Source organism: Bicyclus anynana, chromosome 2 (genome assembly GCF_947172395.1).
Source record: "Bicyclus anynana chromosome 2, ilBicAnyn1.1, whole genome shotgun sequence".
NCBI lineage: Eukaryota > Metazoa > Arthropoda > Insecta > Lepidoptera > Nymphalidae > Bicyclus > Bicyclus anynana.
In genome coordinates, this window is record NC_069084.1 from 14,843,625 (window position 1) to 14,861,889 (window position 18,265).

Genomic DNA, 18,265 nt, shown 5'->3' on the forward strand with positions numbered 1-18,265 from the left:
CTCGTAAATGGAATAGTATTATGTACATATTGTACCTATCTAATAAATAAACACACGGACATATTTTATATACCTAATGTATAAATATACCTATGTATATAGATTGTTAGCGTGCTTATAAATAAATCACAAAAGTTGATATAACTGTTTTAAAAATCTGATTATTCTTGGAGCCGTTTTAGTGTTAAAACAGTAAATTCAATTCAATTCAAAATTTATTTATTTTAATTGGGCCTAGTTTATAAGCACTTTTGAAACGTCAAGTTATGTCATGATTTAATAACGGTAATTAAAGTAGAAAACTTAAAATTAAAGTTACGAGGGTTTCAAATGCGCCTTGGTCTGAGAAGAGCCCACAACGAACAAAAAAATTTTTTGTGAAGGTTTTTTCGTTCGTTTAAAAATCTTTCTCTTTGTTAATCTTTTTTTATGTATTTTTCATGGTCCGGGGAGTCCGAGCACTACTGATGTACCAATTTTAGGCATCAGCTATTGAGATTTTTCTAGAAACAAACAACAACTTATTTTATTGTTGGCCTGACCAGACTTGAACCCTGGTCCCTGGACCTATCTGTACCGAACTAGCTACTGAACCAACGAATGTTTTTACATAGTCAATAGATGATATAATACTGACCCATAGCGTACTAGCTATGTGGGACACCATCCCATACTTGTATCCTCATTCTATAGAAGAGTACCGGCGCAAACGGGCGCTCCCGCTTTTTTTATTTATTCTTAAAGTACATACCATAAACAATATTTTTTTTAAATTAAAGTGCGAAAGCTGTTGTATTTATTTTCTGTGATAATTTAATAAAAAAGTTGCAATAATGTTAAAAAGTACAGTGAAAAAATATTGTTCGGAAGGCAGCAAAGTTAACCAAGTCGTGGTTGCTGTTATGAGTAAGTTGCTTATTTATTATTGTGTCTACATCAATCATAACTACTAAACTTAAAAAAATATTATTATTTAATAAAAATACTAAAAACATTTTTATGTAACTCCTAAGTTTTTGTTGTTTTCTCCTAAAAATATTTTCGATTTACTATCGATCCGAGAATACTTACTTTACTTATAAAGAGCGAATTTTTAAAGTTTATGTTTTTGAAAAAAAAAAAAGTCTAATAGGTAAACTAAGGCCTAACTTGGAAACAACTTAAATAAAACTAATGTATTTGGAAATAAGTGATTTGTTTCTATTTTTCTAAAACTGAAATTAAACTGAACTGAACTGAAAAGAATTAATTTGCATTTTTATATTGGGGCTTATATTCGCGACTAACTCATAAAAACCTCCTTAAATCGTACTACATTAAATATCTACGTCATTACCGGCTATAAGAAGTAGGTATTAACAATGTACATAGGTATATGTTCTCGTTTTCCTGGGAAAATACTGCAGTTACCACAAATTACATGCAGGAATCCGCGGAAGGCGTAATATCGCCCTATCTATTATTAAAAAGCTCTCTAAAAGAGATTAAAATATCATTTAGATGCGACGAGCTTTGAAATAAAAAGCTGTTAGCTTATGATTTCATATTACCTACCTCCGTAGACATATAATTATGTTTCAAAGAAGATGTAGACTACATCTTCTTTGAAACATAAGTATACACTACATCATGTAGTGACTAAAATTGACAAGGGAACCCATGTGAATTGAAATGGTTTATAATTGTCTGCACTGCACGTAATTATTCATTGTAGCACGAGTGCTACAATAGCTAATTACGTGCAATGGTATACAATACTTTTTCTACGACCTTCTTTTTTAAAAAGAAATAAAAGAATTAACAATACTTGGTAAATAATATTAGTGGAGTGCCGTTAGGTTTATACCTCGGAATCCAGGGCCAGTCAAATATATATAAACATTGGAAATGTTTATTGAGTTATCCGATTTTGATAATTCTTTTTTGTCGGTAAGAGGTATATTTTGAAAATGGTCCGGAAAAACAATTCCAAGCCTAATAGTAAAAAAAGGGGATGATTTCATGATGCATTACCATTAATTATTATGTAAAATCAAGGATAAATTTTTATTGAGCGGTCCAATTTTATTATTTTTTTTTTTTTTGCAAAGCCATATTCCTACCGTCCTCTGAGCCACAAGGTTGTGAATTTTTTCTAAGAAAGAAAGACTCTGTCACAGCCCGACCCAGTACTCGAATCCAGGACCTCGTGATTCGGAGTCATAAACCATTGGACCAATACGGCACACACAAGGAAATATTGTCATCTGCTTGGTCCATGCAGCACTTGGAAAAAGCATAGTTATTTTGAAATCGCAAGATACTTCAATTTTAATTGTATTTGTTTTTTTTTTTTTTCTGTCTGAGTAGGTGCCGATAGCTCCCTGCGGAACCACTACGGCGTCAATTTTATATGTATTGATGATATTTTATTGAACAATTTTTGTCAGCCCCTGCTTCTACCATACATAAGTACCGTATACTTATGTCTTGGTACGGTAGGCAACCATAGAGTTCAGAGATTAGATCATGGTGGTAGCAAGCAAAAAAGTTCCAGCACCTTCAAAGCAAGAGTGAATAGGCATTTTCTAGGTAAGCGCGCTGCAACTTAGACCGCACAACCAGGTTAAAAAACCCCTTTATCATCTAAGTACAAAGCATATTTGGTAAATTGATTTTGATTTTCTTTCGGATAATAGGTAATATGAAAATCATACTTCGTACCTACTTCATTAGATTTTTTTTTTTTATTCATTCAAATTTATAAAGTTTTACAATAATATTAAAACTACGTACCTAAATATCTATAACTACATATTATAAAAATTAAAAAGAAAATATACTAAATTTAAACTATATCTAAATGCTCAGGCGTCGTAGAATTATTTAATTCTGTAACAAAAGCTAGCCACTGTTCCTTAAATCGACGAAGAAATCATTTATGAAACTTTTTCTTGATAACTATCCCATCAACATATGTAACATATTCGTGTACATAGAATGGTGATTGGTAGCTACAATACTTAATTATAAACGTGGTTGGTTGGCACCTAGTTAATATACGCGGAATTCTTAGCTCTGCTTTAGAAATTGCATAATAATGGGGAACTTCTGTTTCGTAACGTAAGAAGTAATAGGCAAGTTACAAATCAATGCATTATTATCGACTAAATGACTATAAAGTGGTACATCTAGAGACAAGCGACAATCTCGAAATGGACAAAAACATTTTTAAGAAGGAAGAAAATACTACTACTATAAAAAATAGGAAACGAGACCCAATTAAGAGCATATCTTGCCTAAGAACAACAAATAGAACAACAAATAGAATACCTAGTTAAGTTTTTTTTAAAATTGAAGGATTAGTAGACGCCCCGCAGTTTCACATGCGTAGTTACCGTTCCCGTTGGAATATGGGGATTAAATATAACCTAAGTATATTATTCGGTGAAGATAAGTGGAACATACTACTTGGGCCCTTAGGCCATGGAGTTCCAGTGCGAAAAACTAAACTCGGAACTATTTCACCTCGGCTAATATTAGTATAGAAAATCAGCTAGCTAAGTATGTACCAATAACACAAGCTATGCTTACTTTAGAGCTAGATAGTGATGTGTGTATTGTTTAAGTATATTTATTTATTTTAAAAAATACATAATGGTACAAATACTACTAATAGGCTAAAACCACAAATTAAATAATAGAAAGTTCCCAATAAATAAGGCATTAGGTATGACAACACGTGGGTGTCATTTGACTGTGCCATAAAAATGGAATAGTTGCTGTCCCATGAAAATGCATGTTATGCCCGTTATTTGTGAATAGACAGCGCGTAGGCAGTTCTTGAGATTACTTTCTTGTTAGAGTGCATACGGGCGGAAGCTGCAGTCCCATGCTTTGATTGATCGCTTACAGCCACGGACTTGCATTTACTTAGACGCCGCGTTGCACGAATTTAAACAAATAAATTAGTGTAACGAACGAGAAGACTCAGCAAGAGGCGCGCTTAAAAATAGGGAGTGCGGGTAGGAGAATGAAAAAATACTTTACAACCTGAAGAGTTTTTCAGGTAGCATGGGTACGATGACAGTTCGTTTCACTCTTTCAAGTTTGCTGCGATTCACGATAATAGTACGTATTATGAACGTCATACAGGCGACTGTCACCCATGCTATCTGAAAAACACTTTAGTGATTGTAGAATAAAAAAACGCCAAATACACAAACACCGTGACACGAGAGAGTTAAAATCGCCATCTAAGTCTTTAAACGAGTAGATGTTGACTCACATTATAAAAAGTTATGAAAAGAAAAACCAATTCAAAAACTAAAACAGGACGCAATGTAGTCTTAAATACGACTTTAGAACAAATATTTTAGGAATGCAATATTGTATTGTAATATTGTATGTTTGATGATCTTTTGGGCACGGCCCGCGGTATCTAGCTAGAATTGAGTCCGTGGTTACAACTGTCTCTGCATAAACCATATTTTAAGAGGCCATTGCTTTATTTCGTAAGACAAATCTGACCTTTTTGTTTATAGTTTATTCGGCTTAAAATGTAGAATCTATATCGAGATATTTTTGGTAGTCAGTTAATAAGTACTTTAAACCGCATTACTCTAAACTGCAGCAAATAAATAAAAATAAAACGAGACCTCCATGTGCTTCCTACGATTTCCCGCCAAACTTCGTCGTTAAAATAGAATGTTAAAGATGAATGCATAATATGGCATATAATGCCAGCCACTCACGATAAAGTTTACCTTTAAGGACTTGAGACTAAACTTTACCGTGAGTGGTAGGCGACGCGCTATAACAAACTCTACTAGAGAATGCTTTTGGCAATTTAACTTACAACCATCTCTATGAATTAGGGTTCGATTGAGCTTTTGGTGGTTCAAGGCCTGGTGAATGAAAAATGTCCAGAGGAAGATCTCTATGGACGGATCTAGTGAAGGTGGCAACCCAGAAAACAATATCCGAGTCTTTACGCAAAGCAAGCAACCTCCAGAAGTGGAAAATATTACATCACCCATCGTAGCAACAATTACTACTCCGTCGATAGAGTACCCCGCAAAGTGGTGGACAACCTACTAGATGGACCGAGGACATCAAGTGGGTTGCAGGAGCCGCTGCTGATGGCGACTCGAGACCGTTGTGTTTGGAATGCAATGCATGCAAGAGGCCTATGTCTAGTGGATGTCCACTCCTGAGCCGCCTGTATCCAGCGAATCCCTGCTTGCTTTTGATTTCGTCAGTACTCCTAGTGAGGGGTCGACCAATCCAACCCATTAACAAACCAAAAAAGTCGCGTCTTAATAGTGGGTTGATATTCCAGCACCATTGGCATCCCAACGTCTATCGGTTTTTCACCCATTGCCACTTAACTTTCGCGACTCCATTAGCTATGTCGGTGATTTTGGTTCTTCTAAGGATTCTCCTCATTTCTGATTCGATCACACAGAGATACTCCGAGCATAGCTCGTTCCATTATTCGCTGTGTGACCCTGAGCCTTCTTATGACGACTTTAACTAGCAACCAAGTCTGGAACCAATGGCGTGCACTTCATAGATGCAAAAATGCACTGCTTACCCTAAGGACGCAATACAAACCTATGTATGACTACAGAATACATAGTTGGACGAGGAATTTTCCAATATTTTACTTAAAGAGCATACCCTAGTTAAAAGACCTTGATCAGTCATGACCTATGGTTCCTAGCACCTACCTAGTTTTCGGATGCGTAATAGAGAGAATAAACAAGGGTCACTCAAACCATGAACGTGACCCATTTGGTAATGAGTTTAATGATCAAACAAAACAAGTAACCGTAACAGCTACAATGTAACCTCATCTGTAAACACATCTGCGCCCTGCAATTGATTTGTTTACATTACGCACTTAACTCGTGCTCTCAGGGTGAATGGACGCGGTGCTATTCCGTTCGTATTGGCGCGAAAACAAAATGATTTAACAGCCTACTAATACTAATTCGGGTAGAAAGAGACAAAAATAGCCATCGTCACTCTCCATCCTTTCAACTTAAAAAATCACGTCAACGCCAGACAAACATACTTGTACAGATAGACAGACAGACATACACACTTTTACATTTATAATATTAGTAAGTATGGATGAATGTTCCAATGATCAATAACGGATCAGTTTTTATATCAGACTGACTGAGAAGTGGATTACAAAAAACCGATCGCTGCCCCTCTCTAACTCCCCACTCTTTACGCAAAATAGTCGCGCCATCTAGCGTCGGCACGAGCTAACACGAGATCGAGCGACGTCATATCAGTCTCAGACTACTGTAGGTACATACAGAAAGAGACTTATCAATCTTTAATTTAGGAACAACCTGTTTTTTAATCCAAAGTTCTATTTATGGACTATTTTTATGAGTATGGCCATTAAACATAATTTAATCTTCGTTAAAGTTAGTCAAGTTCAGTGTACCTCTAATAGCCGACGTAGCGAGAGGAATGCGATACCTTACCTATCCTAATGCGTTAAATAATAAGCTATGAAGTTTAACTAGGCCAAGTTTAGAACGAACGCAGTTATCAATGCACGTAGGTTAGGTAGGTAGTTTTTTTTATTAGGTTTTTTTACTTTAGATAGATAATTATATCTACTAGACTAAGAGTCTGTAACAGCCGGACTGGAAGGTTAGGTTAAGTAAGGTTCCTCGGCGGACGCCGGTGTCTAAGTTGCGGAAGATTTTGTTCCCGGAACTCAGGCATCAAGCGAGGCGATGGAACTTTGCTGGGTTTAAGTTAATACTGGGTAAAGTATTCTGGCTGACTCGCAGCCGGTGAGTCCCACATACTCCCTCAGAAATGGTGCCAGCCTATGCCACTATTTCCGAGGGAGATGCGTAAAAGCATTTAAAGCATTTCCCAGCGTGAAAAAAAAGGTTAGGTAAGGTTAGGAATGTATAATTTAAGGAATCATTTTATAAAAACTGAAAATTTGTCAGCTCGTGCTCCTATCATACGAAAGTACGGTAGCTAACGACACAGTATTTAATATCGTTGACGGTAGCCAATTAATGAGTTTGGACCATAGTTACTTTCGGAGCTAGCAGGTAACTAAACAGTAGAGCATTCCAGTATTTTATTATTCTTTACAAGTTACGTCTTTGTCGGTAGAGTGGCAACAAGCAACGACCGAATCCTCTTACCAGCTAGACTTTTTTCAGGAATTGGTCCAGCAATTAAAAAAACCTAAATTGACATCGAACTCAGGACCGTTTTGTGAATGCACCGCGCATACCACTACGCCACGGAGGCCTAAATAAAATTCTATACCTACTCCTCCAATAGCTCACCATGACAAATAGGGGAAGCTAGCAACAATGTAAATGGAAACGTGGTACTGATTCAAATGTTCGTTTGACCTTACATTGACAGAGGGAGTATCATATGAACATGTATGATTGCTGCAGATCATTTTAATTGTTCCGCAAATACTTATCGAAAACATTGCATAAGAAGTTTAATAATGTTTGCGCAACGGTCATGAGTCATATTATATATTAGATAGATATATATATATATATATATTAGATAGATCAGCCCCTGTAACCAAGTGGCAAGGCGATTCTCATTGACTGACTGACATTTGCTATTTTTTTAAATGCTGCTGGGCAACATAAACCTATTTAGACAGTCAATATCAAAGAGTAAACTCCACTCGTGCGTCGGAGCTGACACACTTTTTCTTCATCATCATCATTATCAACTCATATTCGACTTACTCCTGAGCTCGAGTCTCCTCTCAGAATGTGAGGGATTGGACCAGTTCACCACGCTGGCCCAATGCGGATTGGCAGACTTAAGAATTAAGAAAATTCTCTGGTATGGTTTCCTCACGATGTTTGTCCTTCACTAGTTTATATGATTTTTTAAACTAGCTCACAAGTCCCTGTCCATTTAAGAGGAGCGGAGATTTTGTGCAATCCTATTGGTTAATATTTCTCCGTTTCTCGGCTCCGCTGCCTCGCTCCGCTTCGGTGGACTGGCAGCCTTAGACGGGCTGCCCTAAACAAATGCTTAGATAGCTTATAGCCTAATCTAGGACTGTTTGTTCCAGTGGTGCTCCCAGTGTTTTCATACGGCACAGCAATCGGCTGGCTGTCACCGATGGGTCCACGGCTCATGTCAGAGGAGACTCCGGCTGCGGCACCAGTCCACGCCGACGTCATATCCTGGATGGCGTCAGTTCCCTACTTGGTTGGGACGCCTGCGGTCTTCCTCTTTGGGTTTATTGTCGATAATTACGGCCGGAAGAAAGCGCTGATGCTTACGTCTTTATCGATGGCAGTGAGTTCAACATTTATTTTATTTTTTCTTGTAAAAAGAATATTTGTCATATCTTTTTAAATATTTCTTACTGATTCCATACTACGAGTTCGAAAGTACGAGTCTTTGGAAAGATGTTTGTTACGAGTGGGTACGACAATAACAATAGTCTAGCGGACTGGGATCCAACCACGACCACGGTGATGAGTTCGGCCCCTTTGCTGTTTAGCTATACTTCGATATCATTGGTAGGACTCAAATATGCAGGATAGACTGGGTTTCTGCATGCCCCTCCTTCGTTTATCAGTGATTAGACTTTGTGCCTTTGGATCACGAAGTCCTGGGTTCGATCCCTGAATCGGGCTGTGAAGTTTTTCTTGGGAAGTTCGTGATGGTATTGCCATTTAATTCGAACCAATCATTTACGTCTGATACTTATCGTTACATTATGTTATACATATCACCCTAAGCCTGCCAACTCGCGGTGAAGCAGCGTGACGATAAGCTAAGCTCCATGTCAACTCTTCTCCAGGGTCTACCCTGTCTTGGATTGGCCATCACATTATAAAGATGATGACATATACCTAATCGTGGACATTTATTCCAGGTGTGCTGGGGACTGAAACTCTACTCCACAGAGACGTGGGCACTCATAACGGCGCGAGCAATCATCGGTCTCGGAGTGAGCGGGTCCTACGTAGTCACGCCGCTCTACATCAAGGAAATAAGCGAGGATTCCATACGAGGCACCCTAGGAAGCTTAGTGGTTCTCAGTCAGAACTTAGGGAACCTAGTGGTTTACGTGTTAGGGGAATATCTGTGCTATCACGCGATACTGTGGATCTGTTTAGTGATACCGTTGGTGCATTTGCTGTTGTTCCCAGCCATGCCGGAGACTCCTTCTTATTTGTTGAAGAGTGGGAAAGTGGAGGTGAGTTAGTACTTTCTAGCTAGTTCTATAGATTTCTCTGTTTAAATAACAAATCTAAACTAATAGGTATTATAAAGAGGTAGGATTTGATTTTTTGGTTGTATATTCAATAACATTATCAACCCATATTCGGCTCACTGCTGAGCTCGACTCTCCTCTCAGAATGAGAGGGGTTAATAGTTCACCACGCTGGCCCAATGCGGATTGGCAAACTTCACACACGCAAAGAATTAAGAAAATTCTCTACTATGCAGGTATCCTCACGATGTTTTTCCTTCACACGTGATATTTAATTTCTGAAATGCACACAACTAAAAAATTGTAGGTGCATGCCCTGGACCGGATTCGAACCCACACCCTCCGGTATCGGAAGCATAAGTCATATCCACTTTCTCTCTTTGTATGTTACAAATAGCAAAACTACTTAACCGATTTTAAAAAGTTTTCCACCAGTGAACATATATATTACCATTGATTATCATATTCAATATTTTATCCCCTTATATCCTCGAGAATGGGAACTATGTGGAAGAGGCCAAGTGCTAGTATTTGAATAAATTGCATAAGATTTAAAGTCTATCCCTTTCCTCAGGAGGCCCGGTCAGCACTGGCATGGCTGCGCTGCCGACAGAGCTCGGACGCGGCGGTGGACAGCGAGCTGCAGCTGTTGCTGCTGGAACTGGAGCAGAGCAACAGCGGGACGCCATTCACCACCATCAAGACCCTGGGTAAGCCAATCCATTACACTGTGAACTCATGGTGCTCATAAGCAGTAGCGTACCTTGCCCGGGAGCCAAGGGGCAAGGTGGATGGACAAAGCGTTATTGCACGCATGCTAGCAGACGAGGCGGAATAGAGGAAGTACTCACTACTCACATATGCTCACAACAATGGAAAGAGAACTGGCAGAAAAGTAGGAAAGAGGGAAATCAGAAATAGAAAGTCAGCACTGAGACATGCATAGACGGTTCCGTGCTGAACTGTAGATAAAATAAAATAAAATACAAACTGCCTATACACTGTATTGGAGAAGGAATTTTGCCTACCGTAGTTAAAAATCTTGTGCAATAAACTATCCGATCTACTATATCTATGCCGATCCGTACCACCTTCTTACTACCACTTGATGATAGGTATATTTAAGACTTCTAGAGAGAAGCCTAAAGTTTCGGAGTAAGTTTACCCCGAAATACTGCCCTACCCGGTATCAATTTAGTTGCCCTAATTTTTTGCTGCACTCGGCATTCGCCTGGTACACATCTCTTTACTTGCACATTAAGAGTATCTAAGCCGAGGTCCGAGTCTCATAGGAGACGCCCTTAGAGAGTCGTTCCGTCCTCTATCTTTATTTCAGCCTTCGGGTCTCATCAGGCGATGCTTTTGCGCTCGCCCAAACCCTCCAGTGACGCCGTAGTGGTCCCACATGGAGCCATCGGCACTTACTTAACACGAAAAAAAAGCATTTTTCTCACAAGTTCCTACATACTAAGTTCTACCGAAGAAAGTTTCTATAAGATATGATTTGTGGATGAGATTGTACGAAGATGGAGTACAGTGTATTGCGAATTGAGATTTAACTATAGTACTTTGTCTCATTTGCTGAGACCGCGTGTTTACACGTCCCTAGAAATGTGTTAACTAAATTGTAACAAAACATGATCGCTTTACGTCACGTATACTGTGCCCTACGTGCCGTATTAGGTAACACAGTAATTTAACCGTAACAGTTTACTAACCATTTTGCTTTCTAGATACAGAAGTTACAGTATAAGTTTGTACTGCAGTCTGCAGTTATCTCTAATCTTTCATGGGCTTCATTTCAGATAAGCACTACCAACTTATGACGGTGCTTACCCCGGTCAAAACCTCGTGAACGCCACGGTTCTAGTTTCTGTAGTAGGTGTTCTCCTTTAAGGGGCTCTCATTTATTTCTAATAGGAGTATGTCTCAGCAATAAGCCAAAAAAATAGTCATTCAATTTATCCAATGATTGCTCGTAAATATGGAAGCGGTCTGACATGAAAGAGGTAGGTACGTACCTGCAAGATAATCCTAATTTCAACCCATATTTTTTATTGTAAGAGATGCTTCTCCTAACCTATGTAATGTTTTTCTGAAACATGAAGCAAACCTTCAATAAAATTAATAATTAAGAAACGATTTGAATATTCTATGACGGTTTTTACGCGGATCGCGTCAACACTATGAGTAAATCGCTTTGCGATACGTCCTTGCCGGTAGGGTGATAACTAGCCACGGTCTGTAGAAAGGAATCAACAACGTTTTAACCACTTGACTCCTAAATGTACGACCGGTCGATCGTATCCGTTAAGTGACATGTAAAAAAATATAAAGTAAACTAAGGGCAATAGGCGAGCACAGTATAATGCTCCGCGCGGTAGAGGAATATAAAGATTTTTATTAATGGCTCACAACGGTAGATTAAAACCGCATTCCCTGACTGTCGGCTTCTTCGACACAGACGGGCTTTTCGATAAAATACTCGCGAGCAGCGAATGGTTAAAGTTTAGACCCGCTCACTTATAAGAATTATTCTTAGTTAGCCGAATAAATCGTAGAGTATACTAATACCTGTTAGTATACTCTACGATTTATTCGGCTATAGCGATAGGTATACCAATGTTAGCCCGCACATCTTCCAATCTCTCCAACTATATCGTCCAATTAATAAATTGGACACCGTTCGTATCAGAGTCGCAATTCCCTTTCGATTATATACAAATTAAAAAGTTGTCTAACTAAATTGTAACCGTTTGCAATTAAGTTGCTCGATAGTCGGCCAAATAAGAATTGTGAGTAAGCGGGTGTTCTAAACCTTTTATAGAAAACATTCCCGCTTATAAATTTGACTATAGCAATGCATTGTATTGTATATCTTACGCCTGTTAGGGTGTAGATAACATCGTTAAACAGTAAACAAGTTACATACACCCACGTAACAAACCCATCCGATTAGTGTCAACGCATTGTCTCTACTAGCGTCAATCGATATGTTGACTCACGAAGTAACACTGAGCAAACTGTAACGGTATACAAGTGGTCACTAAACAACAAGGGTCTCCCTACTAACGACTAACGAGACGGCTATGTTTATGCATCTAAGTGCTTCGGAAGTGAAGGTTTACCAATTTGCTTCGGCAAACATAACTGTGGTGGCGACTGGCTGGTCACTTGGTTCTATTTTTAAAACTGGATCTAATATAGGTTACACGATTTGGGTATTGAGGTGAAGATGGCACCTATCTAGTTTGGTAGGTTGTTGTAGTAAAAACGTAAAATTTTTAAGCTGCAGTTTTAATCAAAACCATCATTCTGATAAACATCTGTTATTTGCTGAACGAGCAGGAACTGAAATTGCTTTAACAAATAAATAATTTATTTATTAGGTACAATACGCAACCCGCTATTTTAATGTAGATTTATGTTCATGTTATACGAGTAGGTACCTAGTTTAAAAAAACATGAAGGGTGCTAGAAGCACCTCTATTAAACATTCATGGTACCTATGTACCATCTATATACAGTGGGTGCGAGCACAACTCTACCATGACCATTTTTGTAGTCTATACATTTTTGGATATATATCTGAACTAGCGGACGCCCGCGACTTCGTCCGCGTGAAACTCGATGTAAACTTTCAACTACCCCTACCCTACCCTACCCTTACCTTTTCCTGAATTTTCGCTTTGCTATAAACTTCACGGAGCCCGAGATCTTTCCAACGAATGCAAAACCGTAGAAATCGGTTCGTGCGTTCTGGAGTTATAGCGTCAGGAAGGAAAACCCGACTTATTTTTATATAGTAGATTATTTTGTCGCATCGTCCTTTACGGGTCCTTTAAAGACTCTAACCCTTTTTTAACCGACTTCCAAAAAGGAGGAGGTTCTACGTTCGGCTGTATGTATGTTTTTTTTTTTTTTTTTTTTTTTTTTTTTTTTTTTTTTTTTTTTTTTATGTATGTCCAGCGATAATTCCGTCATTTATAAACCGATCTTGAAAATTCTTTTTTTGTTTTGAAGGGTTTGATTCCAGGGTGGTCCCATTTTTTTCATGTCAGGATCTGATGATGGCATCCTGGAGAAATCGAGGGAAACTTTCGAAAATTATAGTGACGGCTAGTGTGTTTGTTAGTGTTTCCATAAGGTATTTTAAATCACTACAATTTTATGAAAGTCTGGAGTTGGTCTGATGATGGAGCCGAAACACAGACGACGGAACTCGTCAACGATCTTCAGCAGTTACCTTGTGTTTTAATTTGTATTGATTAATTTGTATTGATGAGCACTTTCCACCTAGAAGGATTGTGACTGTATTAAGGGTCTGGTGATGAAGACGAAGGTCAGTTAAGAGAACTCCTCAATGGTTCACAGTAGCTACCTTGTGTTTGGACTTGATTAATTTGTATTGATGAGCACTTTCCACCTAGATGGGTTGTGACTGTATTAAGGGTCTGGTGATGAAGACGAAGGTCAGTTAAGAGAACTCCTCAATGGTTCACAGTAGCTACCTTGTGTTTGGACTTGATTAATTTGTATTGATGAGCACTTTCCACCTAGATGGGTTGTAATTGTATTAAGAGGCTAATGATGAAGACGAACGATAGTTAAGGGAACTCCTCAATGGTTCACAGTAGCTACATTGTGTTTGGACTTGATTAATTTTATATTGATGAGAACTTTTCACCCATATGGATTGTGACTACATAGGGGGTCAGCTCATGAAGACGGAGGACAGTTAAGACCACTTCTCATGAGTTATGATACCTTTCACGTTTTTCTGGATATTCATATTACGTGTGGATAAAGTGGGAGTGAAATTTTGTATATGAGTTAAGGTAGTATTTTTAAAATTGGGTTTGTAGGACATAGGCACTTATCATGAGAAAAAACGTTTTAGCTAATTGCTTATTAATTTTTGTTCTCAATCAGTAGGTATGCTAACACTAAAAATGAAAAAATAAAAATTTTAATAAAAAAAATTCAACCGACTTCCAACTCAAAAACTAAACTAAACTAAAAAGCAAAAAATAACATCTTACCTATGCGCTACCTTCTGATCAGTTTGAAGGCGGTGCCAATCCAGTGTCATGTTTTCATTAAAGCCGTTTCTGAATAATCCACAGATATTTTGTAATTTAAACGGCTTTAATTAAAATATCACTGGCTTGGCACCGCCTTCAAACTGATCAGAAGGTAGCGCATAGGTAAGATGTTATTTTTTGCTTTTTAGTTTAGTTTAGTTTTTGAGTTGGAAGTCGGTTGAATTTTTTTTATTAAAATTTTTATACGTAGTCGAATAGTCTAGACTAGTAGGGTTATAGTAATTAAATTTAATTTTTTGATACTTTGTTCACAGTATCTGACCGCAACACGTTTCGCGCGTTCAGGATCACGATGGTGATCACACTGGCCAGGGAGCTGTGCGGCTGCCTGGCCGTGCTGCACTTCGCGTCGCTCATCTTCAGCAAGGCGAGCGGCGGCTGGGTGCTCACGGCCAACCAACAGGCGGTCGTACTGGGGGCCGTGCAGTTGGTGGGCTCCTGTACTGCCTTTAGTTTGGTGGAGAGGACGGGGCGAAAGGTTAGTTTAATTTTATAAATTTTATACAGAAAGCCAGAAAAAGAGCTGCTTATGTGATGGGTCGTCTCTATCCTGTGATATGTGCCAAAAGCAAATTATAATTCGTCGAGACGGGACGGGGCGGGACATATCGGAACGTAACGTCCAATAATGATTTACGCTAATGTAGTGTTTGCCCACCGCCCAAAGGTGACTCTATAACCCCTTCAGGTCCTTCAGAACCGATTCATGCGTTAGGCTACGGGCGCTCCGTGGTTTGTGCGCAGTAACAACCTACATAGAGACCTAGATCTCCCCACAATAGTCCATATATGAAACAGCTCTCGAAAACTTATTTTGAGAGAACCGCCACCCACCCCAACAAACTAGTGGATGAGGCTGGCTTGAGATCTAGACGCCCAAAAAACGTCCTTTACGATCCTGACAATGATATAACGAACGACAATGCTTCCCAGGCAACTCAAACACAAGCTACACAGCGTCTTCGCCGTGAAAACGAGGTCCCCGATATCTGACATCACTCAGACGTGGGCTTTTTAACTCCCGATATCGGGGGCGCCCGGACTGATACACTCAAGCTTAAACACCCTTCCCGAATGACCCTCTAAGCCACCGAGGTCCGAGTCTTAGAGGAGACGCCCTTAGAGAGTCGTCCCGCCTATCTACTCTGCTTTTGCCTTCGGGCCCCAGTAGGCGAAGCTTCTGCGCGCCCCTGGTGACGCCGCTGAGCTCCCCTAAGGGACCTACAGGCATTTACACAATCAGAATATTCCATCGCATCGTCCATTAACCTATAAATAAAGGAACACTTCACAACATTTAAAGAACACACCCTACAAAATGCTGTCCTGCGTCCATTTACCTAGTTCCTGAGGTGCAAGTGCCATCACCGCAAACCATAGATATCCTTCAGACAGAACACAATGCACAATACTGCTTGGTGATACTTCATGATTTTGGTAACTGTGTGAACTCTTCCAGCCTCTCCTAGGCGCCACATGCCTGGTGTCAGGGTTAGCCCTGGCCGCGTTGGGAGCATGGTTCGCAGCCAGCGACGGCGCGCACGCGTGGCTGCCTGTGCTCGCACTGTGTCTGTGCATTTACTGCGACGCGGCGGGCCTGCAACCCGTGCCCTTTGTGGTCATGACGGAGATGTTCTCCTTCCAGGTAACTATTTGGAGATTTAGTTCAGTAGATAATACAAGCAGGCTTTCACTTGAGTATTCTACGGGAATAACGGGAATAAAATAAGAAATACATAATGGTGGAAGGTACCTAATGGTCTAGTAGTTTCAGAGCCTATTCAATGCAAACATACAAATATTTCCTTTTCATAATATAAGTAGGTATACTTAGATAAAACCTCAAGAAGCTTCTATAAAAGTTCCCTATCATTAGTAGGTATAGGGAACTTTTATAAAAGCTTCTTCATCATGATTCAGGAAATGACATTAATTGCTATCGACAGAGTCACGTGATCAAGTTATCAATCAGCGGCCGTATTATGTAACTCGGTGTACCATTCAAATAATAAGTCACTACATCGTTTTTCGTCGTATCTTCGTTTATGTGATCATCTAACATAGCTATTTCAACGAAATGGCTTAAACTACGCCATGATACATAAATTGCCAGTGTTTTTCTTTGTTTCTACGATCATTTTACATGATTATTCTAACGAAATTATGTAAACAACGATTTTTCGTTAAAATAATAAATCGTTGATACTTGCTACTACCACTAACTAGATAAGTTATTTCGTTGAAATCACAATGTTAGATTATTGCAAAAACGAAAATACAATGCAAAACCACGTACGCAGTGACTCATTATTTGAATGGTACACCGAGATACATAATGACCCTGCTGGTATGTCATTACCATACATTTTCTAGTTTTTCGAAGCGTTAGCGTTTGTAGAAAGACAATCGACGTGCTACATGGCTACCTGACTTCTACCTTGAGTCATATAATGATATAGTGGCTATCTGACTTCTAACTCGAGTCATATAGGCTGACAATGTTTATTCCTTCCAGTTTCGAGGCACAGTGACATCAATAGTCACAGCATTTGCCTGCGCGATCGTCTCCGTAGAGTTGCGAGTGTTCCAACCGCTGGCCAGCAGTGTGGGACTCTACCTCATCTTCTGGATCTTCTCCGTAGTGTGCCTCATCAGCACTGTATATATCGCCTTCTGTGTCCCAGAGACGAAGAAGAGAACGATAGAAGAAATATACGCAGAATTCGGTGGGAAGGAGAAGGAGAAAGATTTGGAAGCGCATGTTACGAGATTGTAGAATATTTGTATGTGTTTAGAATAACTAGTTTTTGTTTCAAATTATCAGATATTCATGGACATTTTGACGAATTTAATTTCCGATAAAACGTAGGTATGGAAATTTATTTTCTAACGTTAGATCTAATAAGTCTAGATTAAGCTTAATCTACCTACCTGTGAATACTATGTTATATGTGTTGGAATTTTCTGTAGGCTTAGGATGCATCCTCGAGGGTATTTCGTGTAGAGAAAAGTACCTACATTTTGTCGAGTACGGCTGAATCGAAAATATAGCCCTTTCCTTGCGATGAGACGAAAAAAAAGAAGCGATATTTCAAAACAGTCGCTATTGGTCGACAATATATATTTTTCTCAACAGAAGATGTTAGTCGCATACAAGGCCTACTGGAGTTTGCCGTAAAGAAAGACAAATTAATAAATAAAATGTTCTTTGTGTTCTGCCGCTTTTGTGATAACTAGAACACTGGCTTTGATTAGGTTGTACACAAATTCTAAACTAAATTGACAGTTTTGAAAGTAATGCCGTCCTTATCAACAAGAGAACATTGGTAAAGGACGGTGCTATCGACGTTTCTTCCCTTTAGTGAACTTGGTTTACAATTGGTGTATTACCGAATTGATATTATTAAGACTGGCAATAAAATACTATTTATAATAAGAATTGATTTTCATTTAAAACTAGTAGAACCTCGCGGTTTCACCCGCGTAGTTCCCATTCCCGTGGGAATAAAATATAGCCTATGTTACTCCCTGATAATGTAGCTTTCTATTGTTAAAAGAATTTTTCAAATCGGGCCAGAAGGTTTCGAGTTTATTAGTTACATTCAAAAACAAATCTTTCCTCTTCATAATATTAGAGTGGATTAGTGTAGTTAGGAGTAAGTAGGTACGACAAAAGTCCAGCGAGTGGGGATCGATTTTTATTCTCGACAAGTTAGCCCTCGACTACGATCCCACCTAACAGTAAGTAATAAATAATAATAATAATCGTTTATTCTCTATAAAACCGTAACATAAAAGGTAGTAAGTGATGATGCAATCTAAGATGGAAGCAGACTAACTTGCTAGGAGGATGAAAAACCACATCCCTTTCGGTTTCGACACGACATCGTACCGGTAGCCCCCATTCGGACGAGAGTAT

The 18,265-nt window shown here is 39.0% G+C and overlaps 1 protein-coding gene across 1 annotated transcript; it reads left to right on the forward strand.

The window, feature by feature from the left end:
* Positions 1–703: 703 nt before the first annotated feature.
* Positions 704–17,779, forward strand: LOC112054683 (facilitated trehalose transporter Tret1-2 homolog). The gene is made up of 7 exons (XM_024094547.2): positions 704–906; positions 8,084–8,313; positions 8,900–9,223; positions 9,816–9,951; positions 14,601–14,824; positions 15,806–15,991; positions 16,862–17,779. Exons 1-7 carry the CDS (start codon positions 834–836, stop codon positions 17,120–17,122), a joined length of 1,434 nt encoding a protein of 477 aa, XP_023950315.1. The 5' UTR covers positions 704–833; the 3' UTR covers positions 17,123–17,779.
* Positions 17,780–18,265: the final 486 nt, after the last annotated feature.

Excerpts from the sequence above, each read along its gene's own strand:
- LOC112054683 (XM_024094547.2), top strand. The coding sequence starts at position 834 with ATGTTAAAAAGTACAGTGAAAAAATATTGTTCGGAAGGCAGCAAAGTT. Across the intron at positions 9,224-9,815 it reads TGAAGAGTGGGAAAGTGGAG|GAGGCCCGGTCAGCACTGGC; the intron begins GTGAGTTAGTAC and ends CCCTTTCCTCAG. Across the intron at positions 9,952-14,600 it reads CACCACCATCAAGACCCTGG|TATCTGACCGCAACACGTTT; the intron begins GTAAGCCAATCC and ends CTTTGTTCACAG.